Source organism: Salmo salar, chromosome ssa05 (genome assembly GCF_905237065.1).
Source record: "Salmo salar chromosome ssa05, Ssal_v3.1, whole genome shotgun sequence".
Classification (NCBI taxonomy): Eukaryota; Metazoa; Chordata; class Actinopteri; order Salmoniformes; family Salmonidae; genus Salmo; species Salmo salar.
The window spans coordinates 30,548,436-30,565,748 of NC_059446.1; the positions used below are offsets into that span (position 1 = coordinate 30,548,436).

Genomic DNA, 17,313 nt, shown 5'->3' on the forward strand with positions numbered 1-17,313 from the left:
ATCTGCCACGCTGATCGTCAACATGGGGTCCCTCAGGGGGGCTTAGTCCCCTCCTGCACTCCCTGTTCACCCACAACTGCGTGGCTGAGCACAACTCCAACACCATCATTAAGTTTGCAGACGACACCCCAGTGGTAGGCCTGATTTTTACATTTTAGTCATTTAGTAGACGCTCTTATCCAGAGCGACTTACAGTAGTGAATTCATACATTTCATACAATTGTTTTTTTTCCCATACTGGTCCCCTGTGGGAATCAAACCCACAACCCTGGCGTTGCAAACACCATGCTCTACCAACTGAGCCACACTGATCACCAACAATGATGAGACAGCCTATAGAGAGGAGCTGTCCATCAACGTGAACAAGACAAATTAGCTGATCGTGGACTATAGGAAAAGGAGGGCTGAGCGTTCCCCAATTCACATTGATGGGGCTGTAGTGGAGCAGGTCGAGAGCTTCAAGTTCCTTGGTGTCCCCATCAAAAACAAACTATCATGGTCCAAACACACCGAGGCAGTCGTGAAGAGGGCACGACAATGCCTATTCTCCCTCAGGAGATTTGGCATGGGTCCCCAGATCCTCCAAATGTTTTACAGCTGCACCATCGAGAGGATCCTGACTGGTTGCATCACCGCCTCATATGGCAGCAGCTCGGTTTCCAACCACAAGGTGCTACAGGGGGTAGCGCGTACGGCCCAGTACATCACTGGGGCCAAGCTTCCTGCCATCCAGGACCTCTAAACCAGGTGGTGTCAGAGGAAGGCCCTAAAGATTATCAAGAACTCCAGCCACCCAAGTCATAGACTGTTCTCTCTGCTACCACACGGCTAGCGGTACCGGAGCGCCAAGTCTAGGTCCAAGAGGTTTCTTAACAGCTTCAACCTCCAAGCCATAAGACTGCTGAACAGTTTACACTGCTGCTACTCGCTGTTTATTATCTATGCAGTCACTTTACCCCTACCTACAAGTACATATGACCTCAATTACCTCGACTAACCCGTACCCCTGCACATTGACTCGGTACCGGTAGCCCCCGTATATAGCCTCATTATTGTTATCTTATTGTGTAACTTTTTTTTTGCTTCGTTTATTTAGCAAATATTTTCTTACCCTGCATTGTTGGTTAAGAGCTAGTAAGTAAGCATTTCATGGTAAGGTCTACAACTGTTGTGTTCGGCGCATGTGACAAATACAATTTTATTTGATGTACTACATAACATTGCTACTTTTGTCCGTGCACAGTATTGGAGTAGTGTTTGACATAAGGAACTGTCCCTATTTCTCCAACTACATAAACCACTTGCTGTGCAAAAACAATAATACTATCTACAACATGTTAATTCAGTGTTGTGCAAAAAAATAATGTCTCTACTAGGTACAAGACCAACCTAACTTAAAGTGTTGCAGTGGGTCAAAAGAACAGGAGCAATTTTTGGGCGTCACATTATCTAATGTATCTTCATTCCTATAAAGGATTTGAAATGCTTGTGTCTTCTACATCAATTAAGTGTTTATTGTTGGTTTGTCAGCTGTCCTCTTTTAAAAGAGATTTAGTGTCGCAACCTTATGCAGGTTCAAGGTGAAAAGCATTTATGCTACGACTCAATAGAAACAGAGCACACATTAAAGGTGACTGACCCGTATCAAACATATAGCTTAACTCAAAGAGATGCCCGTATTATCATACATCCAGAAGGAATGGCGGTGTTTCATGCATGTGTGAAAGAGCCTGGGGTTTGAAGTCTTGTTTGTGTAGCAAAGTCTGCTCTGGCTTGTCTCAAGAGCCCTTTGTGCAGGTGATACATGGCCCATGCACTCAATCAACACTTTTCTTCCAGGCGCCCTCTGAATCATGAGAGTCACCACGATCAGGTAGCTCTGGACTGATGCCACAAAGACTACTGTCACTACGACAAGGCGACTCCGCCATTCCACAGGTCAGATTCCACTTGATGTGAAATATCATACAATACTAGCTTGTCTTTGTGTGTTAAAAACACTGAAAGTTAATGCTACTTATTTCTCCCAGCAGAATGTCTCTGGTTTGGTGACAACAACACGCTTACTGTACACACGCCCTTAGTAGCTACATATACCTTTAGGACGACCCCAACTTGTAATATTAAATCAATTTTGTTTAATAAAAATACATTTTTAATTCAGTGAGTGAGAACTAAATTGCGTGGCTATTCTTAATAATTTAGTTAAGGACAAGATAAAAAATATTTTGCCAATTCTATCTATTTAACAGGAAAACAACAAAGATCCCAATCTACTGTGAGATCTATGGACTGGGTTTATTTCATCAGCGGCAGCATTTTTGGCTTATCTTTGACGTATGTTGACTTCTTCCCACCAAAGCGAATCTTCAGTACAAAACATCCGTGCTTCATTCAGAAGTATTCATTCAGAAGTATTTTGAAGTCCTACACATGCTACTAAAGATGCCAGACCCCACTGAGGGTTGAGGCGGGGGGCATGCTACTAAAGATACCGGATCCCGCTGACGGATGAGGAAGAGGGCAAAAAAACTAAAACTTTTAGTTTGCTCACACTCTCAACAGATTGAGTGTTGGAATGAATTGGAAAATGTAGAGGTCTTCGATACTTCTCTTTGAGTGTGAACCACTTGTTTATGTATTTAACTAGTCACAGGTTTCATTTGCACAAAGGCAGCTGAAGAGGTTGGGTGAATGCTGGTATGGTATCCAAAGGAGGTATTTTATATAGGCTTTTTGACTGTAAATGGATCCAAAATCACAACTGACCATATAGTTTTTTTGCTTTCAATACACTTTAAGAAACTGGAAAAGAGGAATCTTTATTAATAGAAAAGGGTAGTCGCAGTTCTAACATATGATGTATAGTAGTATTTTGGTGCCCTGATTGAAAACAGAGTACCTGATAGGAATTCTGATGTACTTTGAACCTCTTGCTCTTGTTCTTGTGTGGTGACATTTTATTGGCTACGGGTAAGGCTCTTTGGTGGAAAGGGTAAAAAAACATACTCAGCTTTGGGAAAAAAAGTTTTTAAGCACCTGTAGCAAAACACAATGCACGATTTTGAAAACAGTAAGGATGAGGTATTTTTGTAAAATGGGCCAAGTCACGTCTTTATGGCATCTGAGACAGCAGGATGAAAGAGGCCCACGGTCTGGGCAGAGGAAATGGGGGTTGAGTAGGCGTCACCTGGACAACTGCCTGCAATTGACAGGATCTCAACCAGGCGAGACACCCTCTAAACCGACAAAACACGCAGTCTCCGTGCAGAAAGGGTGGCAGACAGTTGTTTTGAACTATGGAGATCCTCCAACTTGGGTTGACTGATGCTGTTGATATCACCAGAAAATGGATGTGGTTGAATATGAGATTTTTCCAGGATTCTAACGTTGAGTTCCAGGGGGTGTTTTCTGGGCTTTTTTGTAAACAGTACAACAAGGGAACACTACACAATGGAATAGCACTACTACCCGGTGAAGGCAACCATCTGTGATCTACGTCAGGTAGAGAGAGTGAAGCCTCATTTACAACCAAGAAAACTGCAGTTATAAAATGCCCCACCCTAGAGATCTATCTAGATTAGCAGTGTGTTGTACTTCCAGATAGGACATTTTTGTTTTGACTTGACATGGATGATAATGGAAGTTGACAACTGTCCAATGTCTCTAGGCAGACATGGATATTTGTGGATCACAGACCCCCAAGGTCTAGGCTTTTAGAACAAACTGTTCAGAAGACATCCCACCTGGGCCTCGTTTCCCAGAGAATTCGCTGCGTTAAGTTAATTGTTGGATTCGGACTTTATGTGCATCATTAGCATCCAAGCAGTCTCAACAAAAAAAAACATTGTTGTAATAAAACGTATATATTGTAACTCTCACTTTACTGATAACAGCACTCTATGCAAAACGTTGAACCTTTTCTGGTGTTATGTGAAACATGGCCTGCTGGTTTGGCTGTGGAGATGAAATTGTCATAAGGATGGAATATTGGAATGAATGAGAAACACTGAAAGATTCCAATAAGTGTGGCATAGTCAACAACATCATTTTGATAGATTAGAGGACACTTACTTTAGGAGGTATGAAAACGTGTGAAACTGTGTGATTGCGTGAAATGATGCAGTTAACCTTTCTGGTGAAAGAACAACAACAAAAGAGAGGCTTCCAATGTTGATCATCTTTTCAAAAAGTCATGATATCATTTAATATAAAACACCTTAAAAGGTGTAAAACACCTTATGAGTAATCCTCGAAGAGATACCACTTGCAAACTGCAGCCAGGGAAAGGATCCACCTGGAAGGCTGGTGACTGCAACGGCAATTCCAAGTGCACACAGAAATATTTGAAACATGCATTACTACATTGTACAAAGTCAAAAGCAAAGGAATGGGATCCAGTTTTGTTGCCGTATGGCTGAGAGTCAGTGCTCCCTGTTGGCAACAGGACAGTCTTGATGGTAGGCATCTACCGATGTGTCTGTTAGTTGTCTGGTAGTGAGGATTTCGCTTCGTCCTTTGTTTAGACAGACAGCTGAAGGGAGAGTGAAAATCTAGTGTAAGGTAGGAAAATGACTTGACAGAATCAGGTCTGAAAAAAAAACTTAGTAGACTCATTGATCATTGTCCATTTCAGTGGAACTAAACGTATGTCTGTCCATGCCAAGAAGTCCACATATGATCTATAAAAGAGAATACGTGGTTTGTAAAGAAATACATAGACAAAACGTCATATCCTATAGGTTTCCTCCTTGTCCTTAATGGCAGTTGGTATGCACATTAAATAAGGATATAATGTCAATTTTAATCATCCAAAATATATTATTGTACAATCCCACAATGCAACAGTCTTTACATAAAATACATTTGAATGTTAAGGCCTCAGGCTCCTCATATGCATCCATCTAGATATGAGTGGTCACTCCCCAACAAATGGCCCACCCACATTTTCCCTTAGAAAAATCATCAATATTACTATTATATTCTTATTATGAATTACGCACAAACACAAACACAAACACACACAAACACACACACACACACACACACACACACAAACTTTCAGACCACAGATGCCAGGGAGGTGACGGAGGTCACCTTGTTGTCCTCCGCCCAGGGCTGTAGGTTCTGTAAGGCGTACAAGGAGGAGTTGTGCAGGCAGAGGGGGTCCTGCTGCAGGGGCTGGCTCAGGGTCTTCTGAAAGGCCTCCTGTTGGAGCTGCAGCATCAGACGGTTGGCCTGCTGTCTCTCTGCCTCGCGCTCCTCGGCTGTCTGTCTCCTGGTTCCACAGTGGGGAAAAGGGCATTTTCAAAACAGTGCCTAAATATTCATACAGTATGTCACCATAAATACTACCTTCAAAAGCAAAAAGCCAGATACTTCCTGAAATACAATTATTCAGTCCACCAAAAAGTGATACTGTACCGTTAAAAATAACTACATTTAAAAAAAATGGATACCCTGATTAGTTTTACTTAATTATTTTTTACCCTTATTTCCTTTGGATTACCATTATTTAATTCTCATGAAAAGAATGATGTATGTCATTCTCACATGGATATTATACTGTATGTATTTACATGTGATTGTTAGGCCTGCATGTGCAACAGGGTCAGAAAAACACCTCTAAAATACTGTTTCATACACACCATCCTCCTTTCATTAGCCACACGTTATTGCTAACTACATTATCCTAATCCGATTTTGTTGCTGTTCATTTGATCATATGCTTGTTACTAGCGTAGCCGTCCCACAAATACATCCTTCATGCACATCCTATCTACACACTATGGGGAAATATCATAATCACACCAAAACTAGCTCAGAAATCAGGAAAGTGAGTTAGCCAATTCCCTGGTTATTCATGATACGCCATCTAGTCGTTCTTTTTTTCATCTGTGTTTTGAATTTCAGAATTCAACAGAGATGTAACTGATCACTAAGATACAAACTGTACCATTACATTTAATTGTCCTTAAAACATATCTTGATGTTTTCTATAGAAAACATGGCCCTGTGTCGACACCTTACATACAAATACCTATTGAAATAGGATCTCAGGCTTTACTCTTACACCTGGTATTAAAATGTGTCGTGTGCCAGCTTTTCCCCTATCAGGTGAAGGTCCACCAGATCTGATCACAGGACACATTTTAATGCAACGTGTGCCAGAGTCTGTGAGTCAAGATGACTCAGATATACAAGAACTACTTCTACATTCATTCCCTTTAGGTCCTTGTTTGACATCAAGGTTAAATAAAGGCAAGGTATTATAATTTGATAGTCCACTCATTTATTTCATATGACCATAAACAACAGTTTGAGTGAATTAGGGGAAGAGTTTCCGCCATGGACAATGCACTCAACTATTCAGACTAGTGGGTCAGTATTGCTTTGGACAGCACCTTTCCAGAAAGCCTTTTAAGAACAGGGCTAATTGTGCTTGGTCAAGGGAATTGGCCTCTAAAAACAAGTAGGAGCTAAGCTAAGCAAAAAAAGGTGTTTCACTGTCACAACAAAAAAATGGGCCAGGCACATTATCAACCACAGGAATATAGTATATTCATATAACACATCACAAAAGCTTGCTCACCACAAGCAAAGCAATTCACATACCATATTTAAATGGATGCACAGTTGTTACTTTGTGTCACTTCCCGCATCAGTCTAATGTATCATAATTCTTCAGTAATGTATCATAATTCTTCAGTCTAATGTATCATAATTCTTCAGTCTAATGTATCATAATGCTTCAGTCTAATGTATCATAATGCTTCAGTCTAATGTATCATAATGCTTCGGTCTAATGTATCATAATGCTTAAATCATAATGCAGCAAGTACAATGGACAGCAGTTTTGATAAAGAATATCGCCTTTCTTGAAATAATGAATGTCATAAAAGGAACAATAAATAATGCTTTAACACTGAAAGTGTTGAAGAATGTCTAGAAGTTTGTTGCTGTAATGTGTTGCTGTAATGTGTTGCTGTAATGGGCCCCTACCGCCATTTTGTCCTCCTGTTCTGGAACCAGGTTTTGACCTGTGCGTCCGTCATCTTCAGGGCCTTGGCCAGGGTGGCGCGCTCCGCTGACGCCAGGTATTTCTGCCGGTGAAAGCGTTTCTCCAGCTCGCAGATCTGCACTCGGCTGAACGAGGTACGGGGCTTTTTTCTCTTGGGTGGTGTCCGGTTCTGATAGGGGTGGCCGATGCGCCGGGTCACGGAGAAGGGCGAAAGGGCTGCTGAGAGAGAGCGAGAGAGAGAGACTATGTTCATTTTTCAGAGACAAACCTTGGTCAAGCAAGACATATTATACTCTGACATATTATACCTTTGCCACAGATTTAGTATGCATGATCACCAGTCTATATTTTATGGGGGATTTTGTTGTCCTTCCCTAATTCAACTCAATATTCCAGCATGTATCTTTTTTTTACCAGGAATTAGCCAACATTTAATGTAATATGATTACAAGGTAAAAAAGGTCCTATATTCATGTTTTTCTCATATCTAACGCATATAGTACAAACGGTACATAGAGTTTTGTCCTATGGACCTAAGCATTTTGGTATTTTAACACCCCTGATGGAAACAAGGAGAAAACCAACCAGGCCAAGATGAAAGGCACATTTAAAAGAAGACCAGGGAAGTGACTCACCTGGACAAGTACCCTTTCGAAAGGGATAGTCTGCAAGTGGGCCAGTGTCTCGCAGGTGAGCGAGTTCAGGGTAATAGTGTTTGGCTAATGTCTCCATAGAGCTCCAGGTAGGGACCCTGCCGATGTCCCCCTTGGGGAGAGGGCAGAGGCCTGGCAGGGCCGGGGGGGCTCCTGGCCTCCCACTGGGGTCTCCTGCTTGTCTGTCCTCTGCCTGCTCCGCTAAAGAAAGGGAGACACAGTCAGGGACCCATGTGGAGCTGTGAGGGGCAGGTGCGGGTACTCAGGAAGTACCCTCTCATTGCTTTTATCTCAGTGGGGATTGTCATTTAGTACAATAAGTGCCTTCAGCTGATAGGTTAGGCCGAAAGTATCACATTTGGTTTGATGCCAGTTCCTTACAGTAGGCTTTCTAACCTATCCAGTTCTACATAGTAACTTAGGTGATATGTACAAGCTACATTTGTTTACTTTTTTACTAATTAAAATCTAATACAAAAGAAAAGTACCCATCTCAAGCATTTTATGGTAAATTATTTATACCATATTGTCTATTGTGTCAGGCATGAGTAAACAGAACATTCACAAATGTAATATAATATGTTTGGATATAGAGCCCTTGTTACGCTCGTCATTAGAAATGGACCAAGGCGCAGCGTGCGTAGAGTTCCACATGATTTAATAAATGAAACTCACCAAAACAAATACAGAAGCAAACGAAACGTAAAGTAATGGTGTGCTCACAGGCACTACACAAAAATAAGATCCCACAATCACAGGTGGGAAAAAGGGCTGCCTAAGTATGATCCCCAATCAGAGACAACGATAAACAGCTGCCTCTGATTGGGAACCATACAAAGAAATAGGCCAACAAAGAAATAGAAACATAGATATGCCCACCCAAGTCATACCCTGACCTAACAAAATAGAGAATAAAAAAGGCTCTCTAAGGTCAGGGCGTGACAGTACACCCCCCCCACCCCAAAAGGTGCAGACTCCGGCTGCAAACTTGAACCTATAGGGGAGGGTCCGGGTGGGCATCTCCTCTCGGTGGAGGCTCCGGTGCGGGACGCAGACCCCGCTCTGCTTGAGGCTCCCCCCACTTCCGTGGAACCGGACCGTGAATCGTCGCCAGGGGCTCCGGACAGCAGATCGTCGCCGGAGGCTCCGAACTGCCGACCGTCGCCGGAGGCTCCGGACTGCTGACCGTCGCCGGAGGCTCTGGACTGCAGACCGTCGCTGAAGGCTCCGGGCGTTGGCTCATCACTGGAGGCTTCGGGCCATGGATCATCACTGGAGGCTTTGGGCCATGGATCACCACTGGAGGCTTCGGGCCATGGATCCCCACTGGAGGCATTGGGCCATGGATCATCACTGGAGGCGTCGGGCCATGGATCATCACTGGAGGCTTCGTGCCATGGATCACCACTGGAGGCTTCAGGCCATGGATCACCACTGAAGGCTTCGGGCCATGGATCACCACTGGAGGCTTCGGGCCATGGATCATCACTGGAGTCTTCGGGCCATGGATCATCACTGGAGGCTTCGTGCGTGGAGCCGGCACAGGGCGTACCAGACTGGGGAGACGCACTGGAGGCTAGGTGTGTGGAGCAGGCACAGGGCATACCAGGCTGGAGAGACGCACTGGAGGCCGGGTGCATGGAGCAGGCACAGGATATACTGGGCCGTGGAGGCGCACTGGAGGTCTGGAGCGTAGAGCTGGCACAACCCATCCTGGCTGGATGCTCACTTTAGCCCGGCACGTGTGGGGCGCTGGCACAGGACGCACTGGGCTGTGAAGGCGCACTGGCGACACCGTGCGTAGAGCCGGTGCAGGATATCCTGGACCGAGGAGGCATACTGGAGACCAGGAGCGCTGAGCCGGCACAACCCGTCCTGGCTGGATGCTCACTTTCGCACGGCAAGTGCGAGGAGCTGGCACAGAACGCACCGGGCTGTGGATGCGCACCGGAGACACATTGCGTATCTCCGCAAGGCATGGTATCTGAACCATGACCAACTCATCGTAATTACAGGGAATTAGTTCTTGTTCCCAAGTTTGCTCCGCTCGCCACCCCGTGTGCCCCCCCAAAAAAATGTTTGAGGCTGCCTCTCGGGTTTCCGTCGTCTACTTGATTCCTGGTCTCGTCGCCGTTCCTCTCTCACTGCCTCCGCCTGCTTCCATGGCAGGGTCTTGTCCCCTGCCATTACCTCCTCCCAGGTCCAGGATGTCCTCCACTCCTGGGCACGCTGCTTGGTCACTTGGTGGTGGGATCTTCTGTTACGTCCATTGCTGGAATGAGACCAAGGTGCAGCGTGCGTAGAGTTCCACATGATTTAATAAATGAAACTCACCAAAACAAATACAGACACAAACGAAACGTAAAGTAATGGCGTGTTCACAGGCACTACACAAAAACAAGATCCCACAATCACAGGTGGGAAAAAGGGCTGCCTAAGTATGATCCCCAATCAGAGTCAACGATAAACAGCTGCCTCTGATTGGGAACCATACTAGGCCAACAAAGAAATAGAAACATAGATATGCCCACCAAAGTCACACCCTGACCTAACAAAATAGAGAATAAAAAAGGCTCTCTAAGGTCAGGGCGTGACAGCCCTTTCAAGTCCTATACTCATCTACATCCATAACATGTAAAACAGACGTTTCTGTCGAAGGGAATCGGGAGCAGGCTTTCTTGTTCCTCACAAGCTGTTTGCTGTTGTCTTACAGTATGTTTATTGGTCTAGTTCTGTCTGAGAGCTCACCAGCAGCCAAACTGCATATAAAACATCTCCATAGGTGCCCTGGGGGACCAATGCTACTGTGTTGAGAATGTAGTAACCTGGATTCAGTGTGAACAATCTAAATTCATTTTCCACTGAGGCACTTTGGAGATGAGATGAAACACAAATGAAACACAAGCCACATAATGCACTCAACAATCATTTCAAATCACTCTCAACCTCTCTGATTAGTTATAAACATAAATGGCAAACAATAAATGACTCACACATGATTAAAAAATATATATTTGAAAATGTAAATTGGGTACATTTGTAATATAATTGTAAACATTGACTGCAAGTATTGACTTTTGAAAAAGTATTTTTAATCTAGAGAGGGTCCAACCCTTCTTTGCCTGAGGATAGAAATGAATAGGTCACACATTTGGAGCAAGCATGTCTGCTCCAGGCTCAACATGCAGGTCTGGGTACAGATAATACCACATTAGACTTCTATTTCAGGCCATCTGTGGACCAGCTAATGGACCAGGCACATACAAGCACGTTCACATGCAACCCGAAGAGTAACACGCAAACAGACTGCCATCCAGTCAAACTTGCTAAAGGGCACCTTCAACCTAACTTGAATTCTGACATAAGATTTTCTGAATAAACAATTAAACCATTTGAAATGTAACAATATTCCTATGGATGATGATTGACTGATTCATGTCACAGTAGAACAAAAGACATCATGCCATAGGTTTTTATTCGAGTTTGTCTGTGATGTCCCTATTTATGACCAGCTTCCAAATGAAGAGCCGAGTGTGTGGTAATATCCCACTAGATACAGCAGTGTGCCAAGAGCCCAGAACACACCTGTCTGTCATCAAAACCTGCAGACCTTTATGGAACAAGGCAGTTAGTTAAATTTAGCCCTCAGCCTCTTTCCAGTAATAGTCATTATAATGTGATGTGATTGCGTTTAATAATCAGCCCGTATTGCAAAGGACATCAATAAGGTGTTGTCCGAATGTTTATGCATGCACACACAATTACCACAATAATGTTATTCATTGAAGATATACTGTAATTTCCCATAACTGGGCAAGACCAAATATGGAGAGAGTGGTAGACCAGATTTCCCTCAAAGTCTCAAGGTCACTGAGTTTCACAAACCAGAGAAATCGTGTTATGTATTTCATTTCATTCAATAGTTGTATTTTATTTTCACTTGAATGTTGAATAGAACATTTTTAAGAACACATTGCAGGAATTGTTCTAATGTATTTTGCTCTAAGGGATGACGACGGAAATGGTGAAGAATACTAAATCTGATGCCTGGGTAATATGATTTAGCATAAGCTATAAAAAAAAATTATACCTTAGAGAATATGGGCCCATAATAAAACCACTTATACCTAATAACACATTTCTGTGACAGCGCCTCTCTTCCCCACTGCGGATATTACCTGTGTAGCAATCTAATAAATATATATAAAGGATTCTAACAGGGATATTGAAATATAACATGAGCATATTTCTATTTATTACACTATGAGGCAAAACAGAGCCACTTGCCCATGCAACACTGGCTGAGAAAAGAAGCAACTTCCCGAGAAAACTGTCCAGCTTTCAGCATCAATATCACCATTACTGCCGCCATCTTTAAATAAATGTATTTGCGGGGAAGATCATTATTTCTGACAAAGATAAAACACTGTTATATTAGTGCAATGAGATGTATAGCCATAGTCTTACCTCAATGGCCATTATGGGACCTTACACAGGTACAGCAAGCAGGTACAATGTAATCACTTCGTATTATACATTGCAATTGCAACTGTAGTATCTGTTAGTGGTTGTGTAATTACATGGCATTAATGTATTTTATGGTAGGCTATATAATGTTTTTACTATAAACACTAATCGGTGTCCTAATGCTAAAATCTCAAAATACATTGATTATTGCCGGTATGGACGCCATTCATTAAATTACAGTTACATTACTTTAAGATTATAGTGTGTATTTTAGAATATTTTACAAGTCTTCATGGCAATACATTTCGATTTGAAGTATCCTAGTTGCCCATTTCTCCAGAATTTAGAGCCATATGAACAACTTTGTTTATTGACTTGAGGGGACAAATCAGTTTATGCACTTCTCTGCTTCATTAAACCTGAAAACTGCCAAGAAGTCAATCAACATAGAAACATGTGGTATTCCCTTTCCGCGCCTTCCAATATGTTCAGATACAGTATGTCCGGTCTGTTGTGAATATCACATCTCCAATCGTAGGCCTGTTCGCTGTTTCACTTGCTTTGACACTTGCGGTGAAATTCAGCGTTGCAATCCAATATGAGGGGGAATTATTTCAACCATCCAAAGAAACGCTTTACGGTTTGAGATATGAATTTAGGTTAAGCCAACCGAACAGACAGGCGCTGACTGCTGAGCTAAGTCCATCCGGCAACTAAGAGTTACATTTTATAGCATATTTCTTACAATGTTTATTATTTTTAAATGTGGAAATACAATTTGCCCCTTATGCTACAATAAAAAAGTATTAACTCAAATGAAAATCGATGGGAGTGTATTTAAAAAAATAAATGTCTCAAACAATGTTGACAAATGGCTACACTGTAATATCCTATTTTCAGCACTTTCAATAAATCTCAAAAGACAGGCCTTTGTCTCAATGGTGATCACCAATGATAACAAAAAGTGATCACTTAAAAGGAACGTCTTGTTGGTGGATGGATGAAGATGAGGCTATAACCAACACCAAAGATAAACCAAATGAAACAAGTGGCCCGTTGTGACTATGAATACAATTGATAAGCATATTTACATAAGATATTTTACAGTTGACATATCGTTCTCTGGTTTAAATAATTAATTAAGAAAGCACATCATTGTTAATATTTAATGCGGGCCAATACATAATGGTTTTCATTTCCATCTTCATGGTGGTGACGTCATGCCAGAAAAACGAATATCTCGGCCGAGTGGGGGTAAGGTTATGGTCATTGTAGCCTAAAATATACAGGCCAGAAGCAGGCCATCGAACTGCCAGCCCGTCGAATTAAGTTTTCATTTGCACAGAAGTTATACGTTACTACTATCCCTTTCTGCCCTTTCTATAATACTAAAATGAAATGAAATGTGAAACAGTAGGCCTATCATGTAATAGGCCTATCATGGCCCATGCAACCCTTAGTGTTACGCCTTTCTCTATTGGCTAATCGAAAACACCAGAGCCTATGTGAAAAGGGATTATGACATAAGCATAACATATTTTGATCTGTCGTGCTTTTGCTAGGCCTACTTTTTGAGAAATTGCCACTTTTCCAATATCCTAAAATGCGAGAAAAACGTTGGTCAAATGATTCCGGACCTGCAGGCCTATACAGTAGGTCCTCTATTCACAATCACAGCCACCATACTTGGATTAATTCTTCTTTTTGTAAATGATATAGATCATTAATTACACCTGCCAATGTCATAGAGATATAGAAGCGTTTACAAGTTTACGTGAAGCATTTGCAATATTATCCAATTTACCTTGACAGCCCAATGGTGAAGATGCAAAGTCAATTCAATGGTTTATGGGCGAAATAAACTGTCCGGCCGTACGCTAAATGTTTAGATGTCATACTTCAAAGTTTGTAAAGAATTTGTCACAATTCTTTTTCCCTTTTTTATTTTCTTTCAATGGGTCAGTTAGGCTGGACGTAAGACTGGATAATTGTTCAACACTGTGTTGAATATAGTTATATTAAAATAAGACAGCGTTTATTCAATAGACCTAGGACACGAATTGCGTTGATGCTTTGCATTTATTGGCATGATATACAACGCGGAAAGGGAAATGTCAAATAAACCCGTGTATGCTAAACACAAAAAAAAGAACATGCTTGTCAGGTGTTGATAGTGACGGTGTTGCTATCTTCTCTCTATTTAGTTGGCTGTATACACAACTACAGGCCTATAAATAGCCCAGTAGAGTCCAGACAAAATGATCTAGGTAGCCCACCTGCAGGACTGCATCCTCAATGACTTGCCGTAGACTGAATCGCTACATTTAGATTCTATTATTGGACGAAGCTATAGGCCTGTTTGCCGCAATGACTAAGAATGAGCTACTATGCCTCAAAAAGTAAACGTAATAATGATAACACCGCTAGAAAACGGTTGGTTTTAATTGTTTTTATTATAGTAAAGTGTTATATTGTTATTAGACTGTTACAATAAGCAATAATAATAGCCTATAAACAAAAACAATACTCACAGACAACAGTTAACCTATTATGTTTTATTATAGCCTATTGACACTGATGTTGCTATTATTAAACCACATTTGGATGGTGTTGAATGGTGAATTTTATATTCAGAAATAAATCAGGTGTTCTGCATTTGGAAAAACAGTCATCTCTTCAAATCACGTCATCCATTTTGTATGGTGAGCTATTCATTTGATTAGGATGACGAGGGGATTTATCAACGTTATCCCCTCCATGCATATGGATTGAAAGCCGCAATCTTAACGGTTGACATTATACCCATATAATTATACAAATGTACATAACATATTTTATTAACAATACCTGCAAGTATTCACTTGCCTTTTAAATGAACTAATATGATATAGACAGGCCTTGATGTAAAATCGAATTCCTCATGCCATATGCCCAGTCGCACATATGATTTGATAAATGAGTCTGTCACAAAATTGGCTACCATGCCTTCTTAACTGACAAAGTCAAGATGCTAAAAACAAAATCCTGGGCATATGCCATAACTTTAAGGATGTGGGTTAAACTGTCAAACAACAATTAAAGGTGGCCGTTATATGAATTCCATTTAAGTTTGAACCTCCTTTCCACTGGAAAATATTTAATATGCCTATGAAGAAATCCATGAAGCAATAGTCCCATTTTGTGACAAAATTGTAGTCTACATAAACATAAATGTTCAGAAGTTTAGGTGAATCTTACCAGTGAGTCTGTCCTTCGCGAATCTTCTACTGCTCTCCATCCACGGGAAGGTGAAGTTGGCCGCATTTCCCATACTTGTCATTGAAGTCACTGAGGGGATGCAAGCCGCGAGGCAAGGCGGATGGCTAGGAGGTGGCGGATGCGGATTCGGTGGCATGGGTCTGTGAGCTGGTACCCTGATAACACCACCGGCGTTTCCTCCGTTTACGTTAACGTTCATGTTCATGCTCACATTCATGTTCATATTCACGTTATAGGAACCAGCGAGCCCAGCCGCCATGGAGCAGGCCGGGTTATAGACGCTGTTATAGCCATTGGTGTAAACGTTCGTGTAATCCGTGTCGCTGGTTCGGTTGGGCAGCATGCAGCTGCTGGACGGGTCAGTGCTGTTCAGTATCTGGTCTATTCCAAAGCTGATGGGCTCGTGCTGCTGGTGTGTCTGGTTAACCTCTTCAAGTCCAGTGTTCTCCATTGCTGTATTGATATTAGCGTCTCAAAACGACTCATATGTTGATTAAAAAAAAAAGTATGCTATATATTTGTTTTCCGTGTTGTCGCAGTATCAGGCTCATAAATGATACCCACGTATGTGTTCGGGTTTTTTAGCCTAAAGATACTTCCTTGAGCAGTGTGCGACCCACACCGACCGAAGCGTTGCCATTATCTGTCCCGAAGACATAGACACGGAGTAGGCTAAAATGCAATGTTAATAATCCATCGGGATAGATTGGGAGTCTTAAAATGCATATCCATCACATTGTAGTATGTCCTTTAACATATTTGCTTGCACATATCACAGTAATCGATATAGATTAATAGCCTATTGGTCATGTAAAATAGTTAGCCGGACTACTTACAGCCAAATCCGCAATTTGAGGAATTCCCAAGTTCCTTTGAAGAGGATACTGGTGCTCTGTTCTGGCATTATTATTACGACATGTCCAAAAGCAGAGGGCATTGGCGACTCAACCTCTTCGTATCAAAAGATGTAGCAAAATGAAGTGTTAACTGTGCTAAACATGAGTATTAATTGGAAAAGATTGCTCTGTTACAGTGCGTCTTGAAGTGATTTCAACAGCTGAGACACCCCTTCTGCCTAAATCTTGCCATTCGGTCATCCATTGGCCCCCGCATTTCCAGTTAGACAATGTTTTGTAGCCTGCTCCCTTCTCTTAAAGAACCCGCAGCCAATTTCCAGTAGCAGTCCAAGTTGTACGGTGCTGTGTGACATATAGTGTACAGTCTAACAAATGTATAACTGTGTTTAATTAGGCTACATAGGCTATCACCAACTTTAATCCCACTATAAAAAGATGACATGAACAACTGCCTAATAGATATGGACTGTCATACATGATGGAACTATGTTTAATTGCTATGTACCTATGGATTTTTACATCCCTGTTTATTGCCCTGATAGCAGTCAAATAGCCTAACTCAGAATTTCAACTCATTTACCATTAGGCCTATGGAAATCGTCTTATTACACACCATTAACACTGTACATGAAGAAGACAACCGTTAGTGAGGTGGGAAGTTGGAGTATAGGGCAGGCTGTTTAATCATGATTATGACAAGATTGTCTTCTTGCATCAGTGCCATGCAAGTAGAAAACTGGGAATGTTGCACTTGTCCACTTGTGCATGAACAACTCAGAAAGACATAAACATGGTTCCGCAATAGGCCTATTCAATGGAAGGTTTCATCAAATAAATGAAGATAGACTAGTGCATGGATATTAGGCCAGCATTATGCCAATAAGGTCCATACGAGAATCCGGGCTTGCCTTTGACAATGCAAAACACAGTGTTGATTGGCACAAATGATTTAACCTTTCTCTGCCTGAAGCAAGAGGACGGATTGCCCAGTCTAAATTTAATAAACATGAAAAATGACTCATAATAAAACTGCAACACCGGGAAAACGAATTTAATA

The 17,313-nt window shown here is 41.8% G+C and overlaps 1 protein-coding gene across 4 annotated transcripts; it reads right to left on the reverse strand.

The window, feature by feature from the left end:
- Positions 1–3,809: 3,809 nt before the first annotated feature.
- On the reverse strand, positions 3,810–16,493 carry LOC106604594 (T-cell leukemia homeobox protein 1). Of its 4 annotated transcripts, none has more exons than XM_014199383.2 (5): positions 15,379–16,492; positions 7,657–7,875; positions 7,003–7,237; positions 5,098–5,278; positions 3,810–4,682 (listed from the first exon to the last, which is right to left on the reverse strand). In XM_014199383.2, exons 1-5 carry the CDS (start codon positions 15,848–15,850, stop codon positions 4,614–4,616), a joined length of 1,176 nt encoding a protein of 391 aa, XP_014054858.1. In that variant the 5' UTR covers positions 15,851–16,492; the 3' UTR covers positions 3,810–4,613. The 4 variants fall into 4 exon arrangements, with proteins under 4 accessions (XP_014054858.1, XP_014054857.1, XP_014054860.1 ...); XM_014199382.2 differs by having other exon boundaries at positions 7,003–7,240; positions 15,379–16,491; XM_014199385.2 differs by having other exon boundaries at positions 3,810–4,534; positions 7,003–7,240; positions 15,379–16,490.
- Positions 16,494–17,313: the final 820 nt, after the last annotated feature.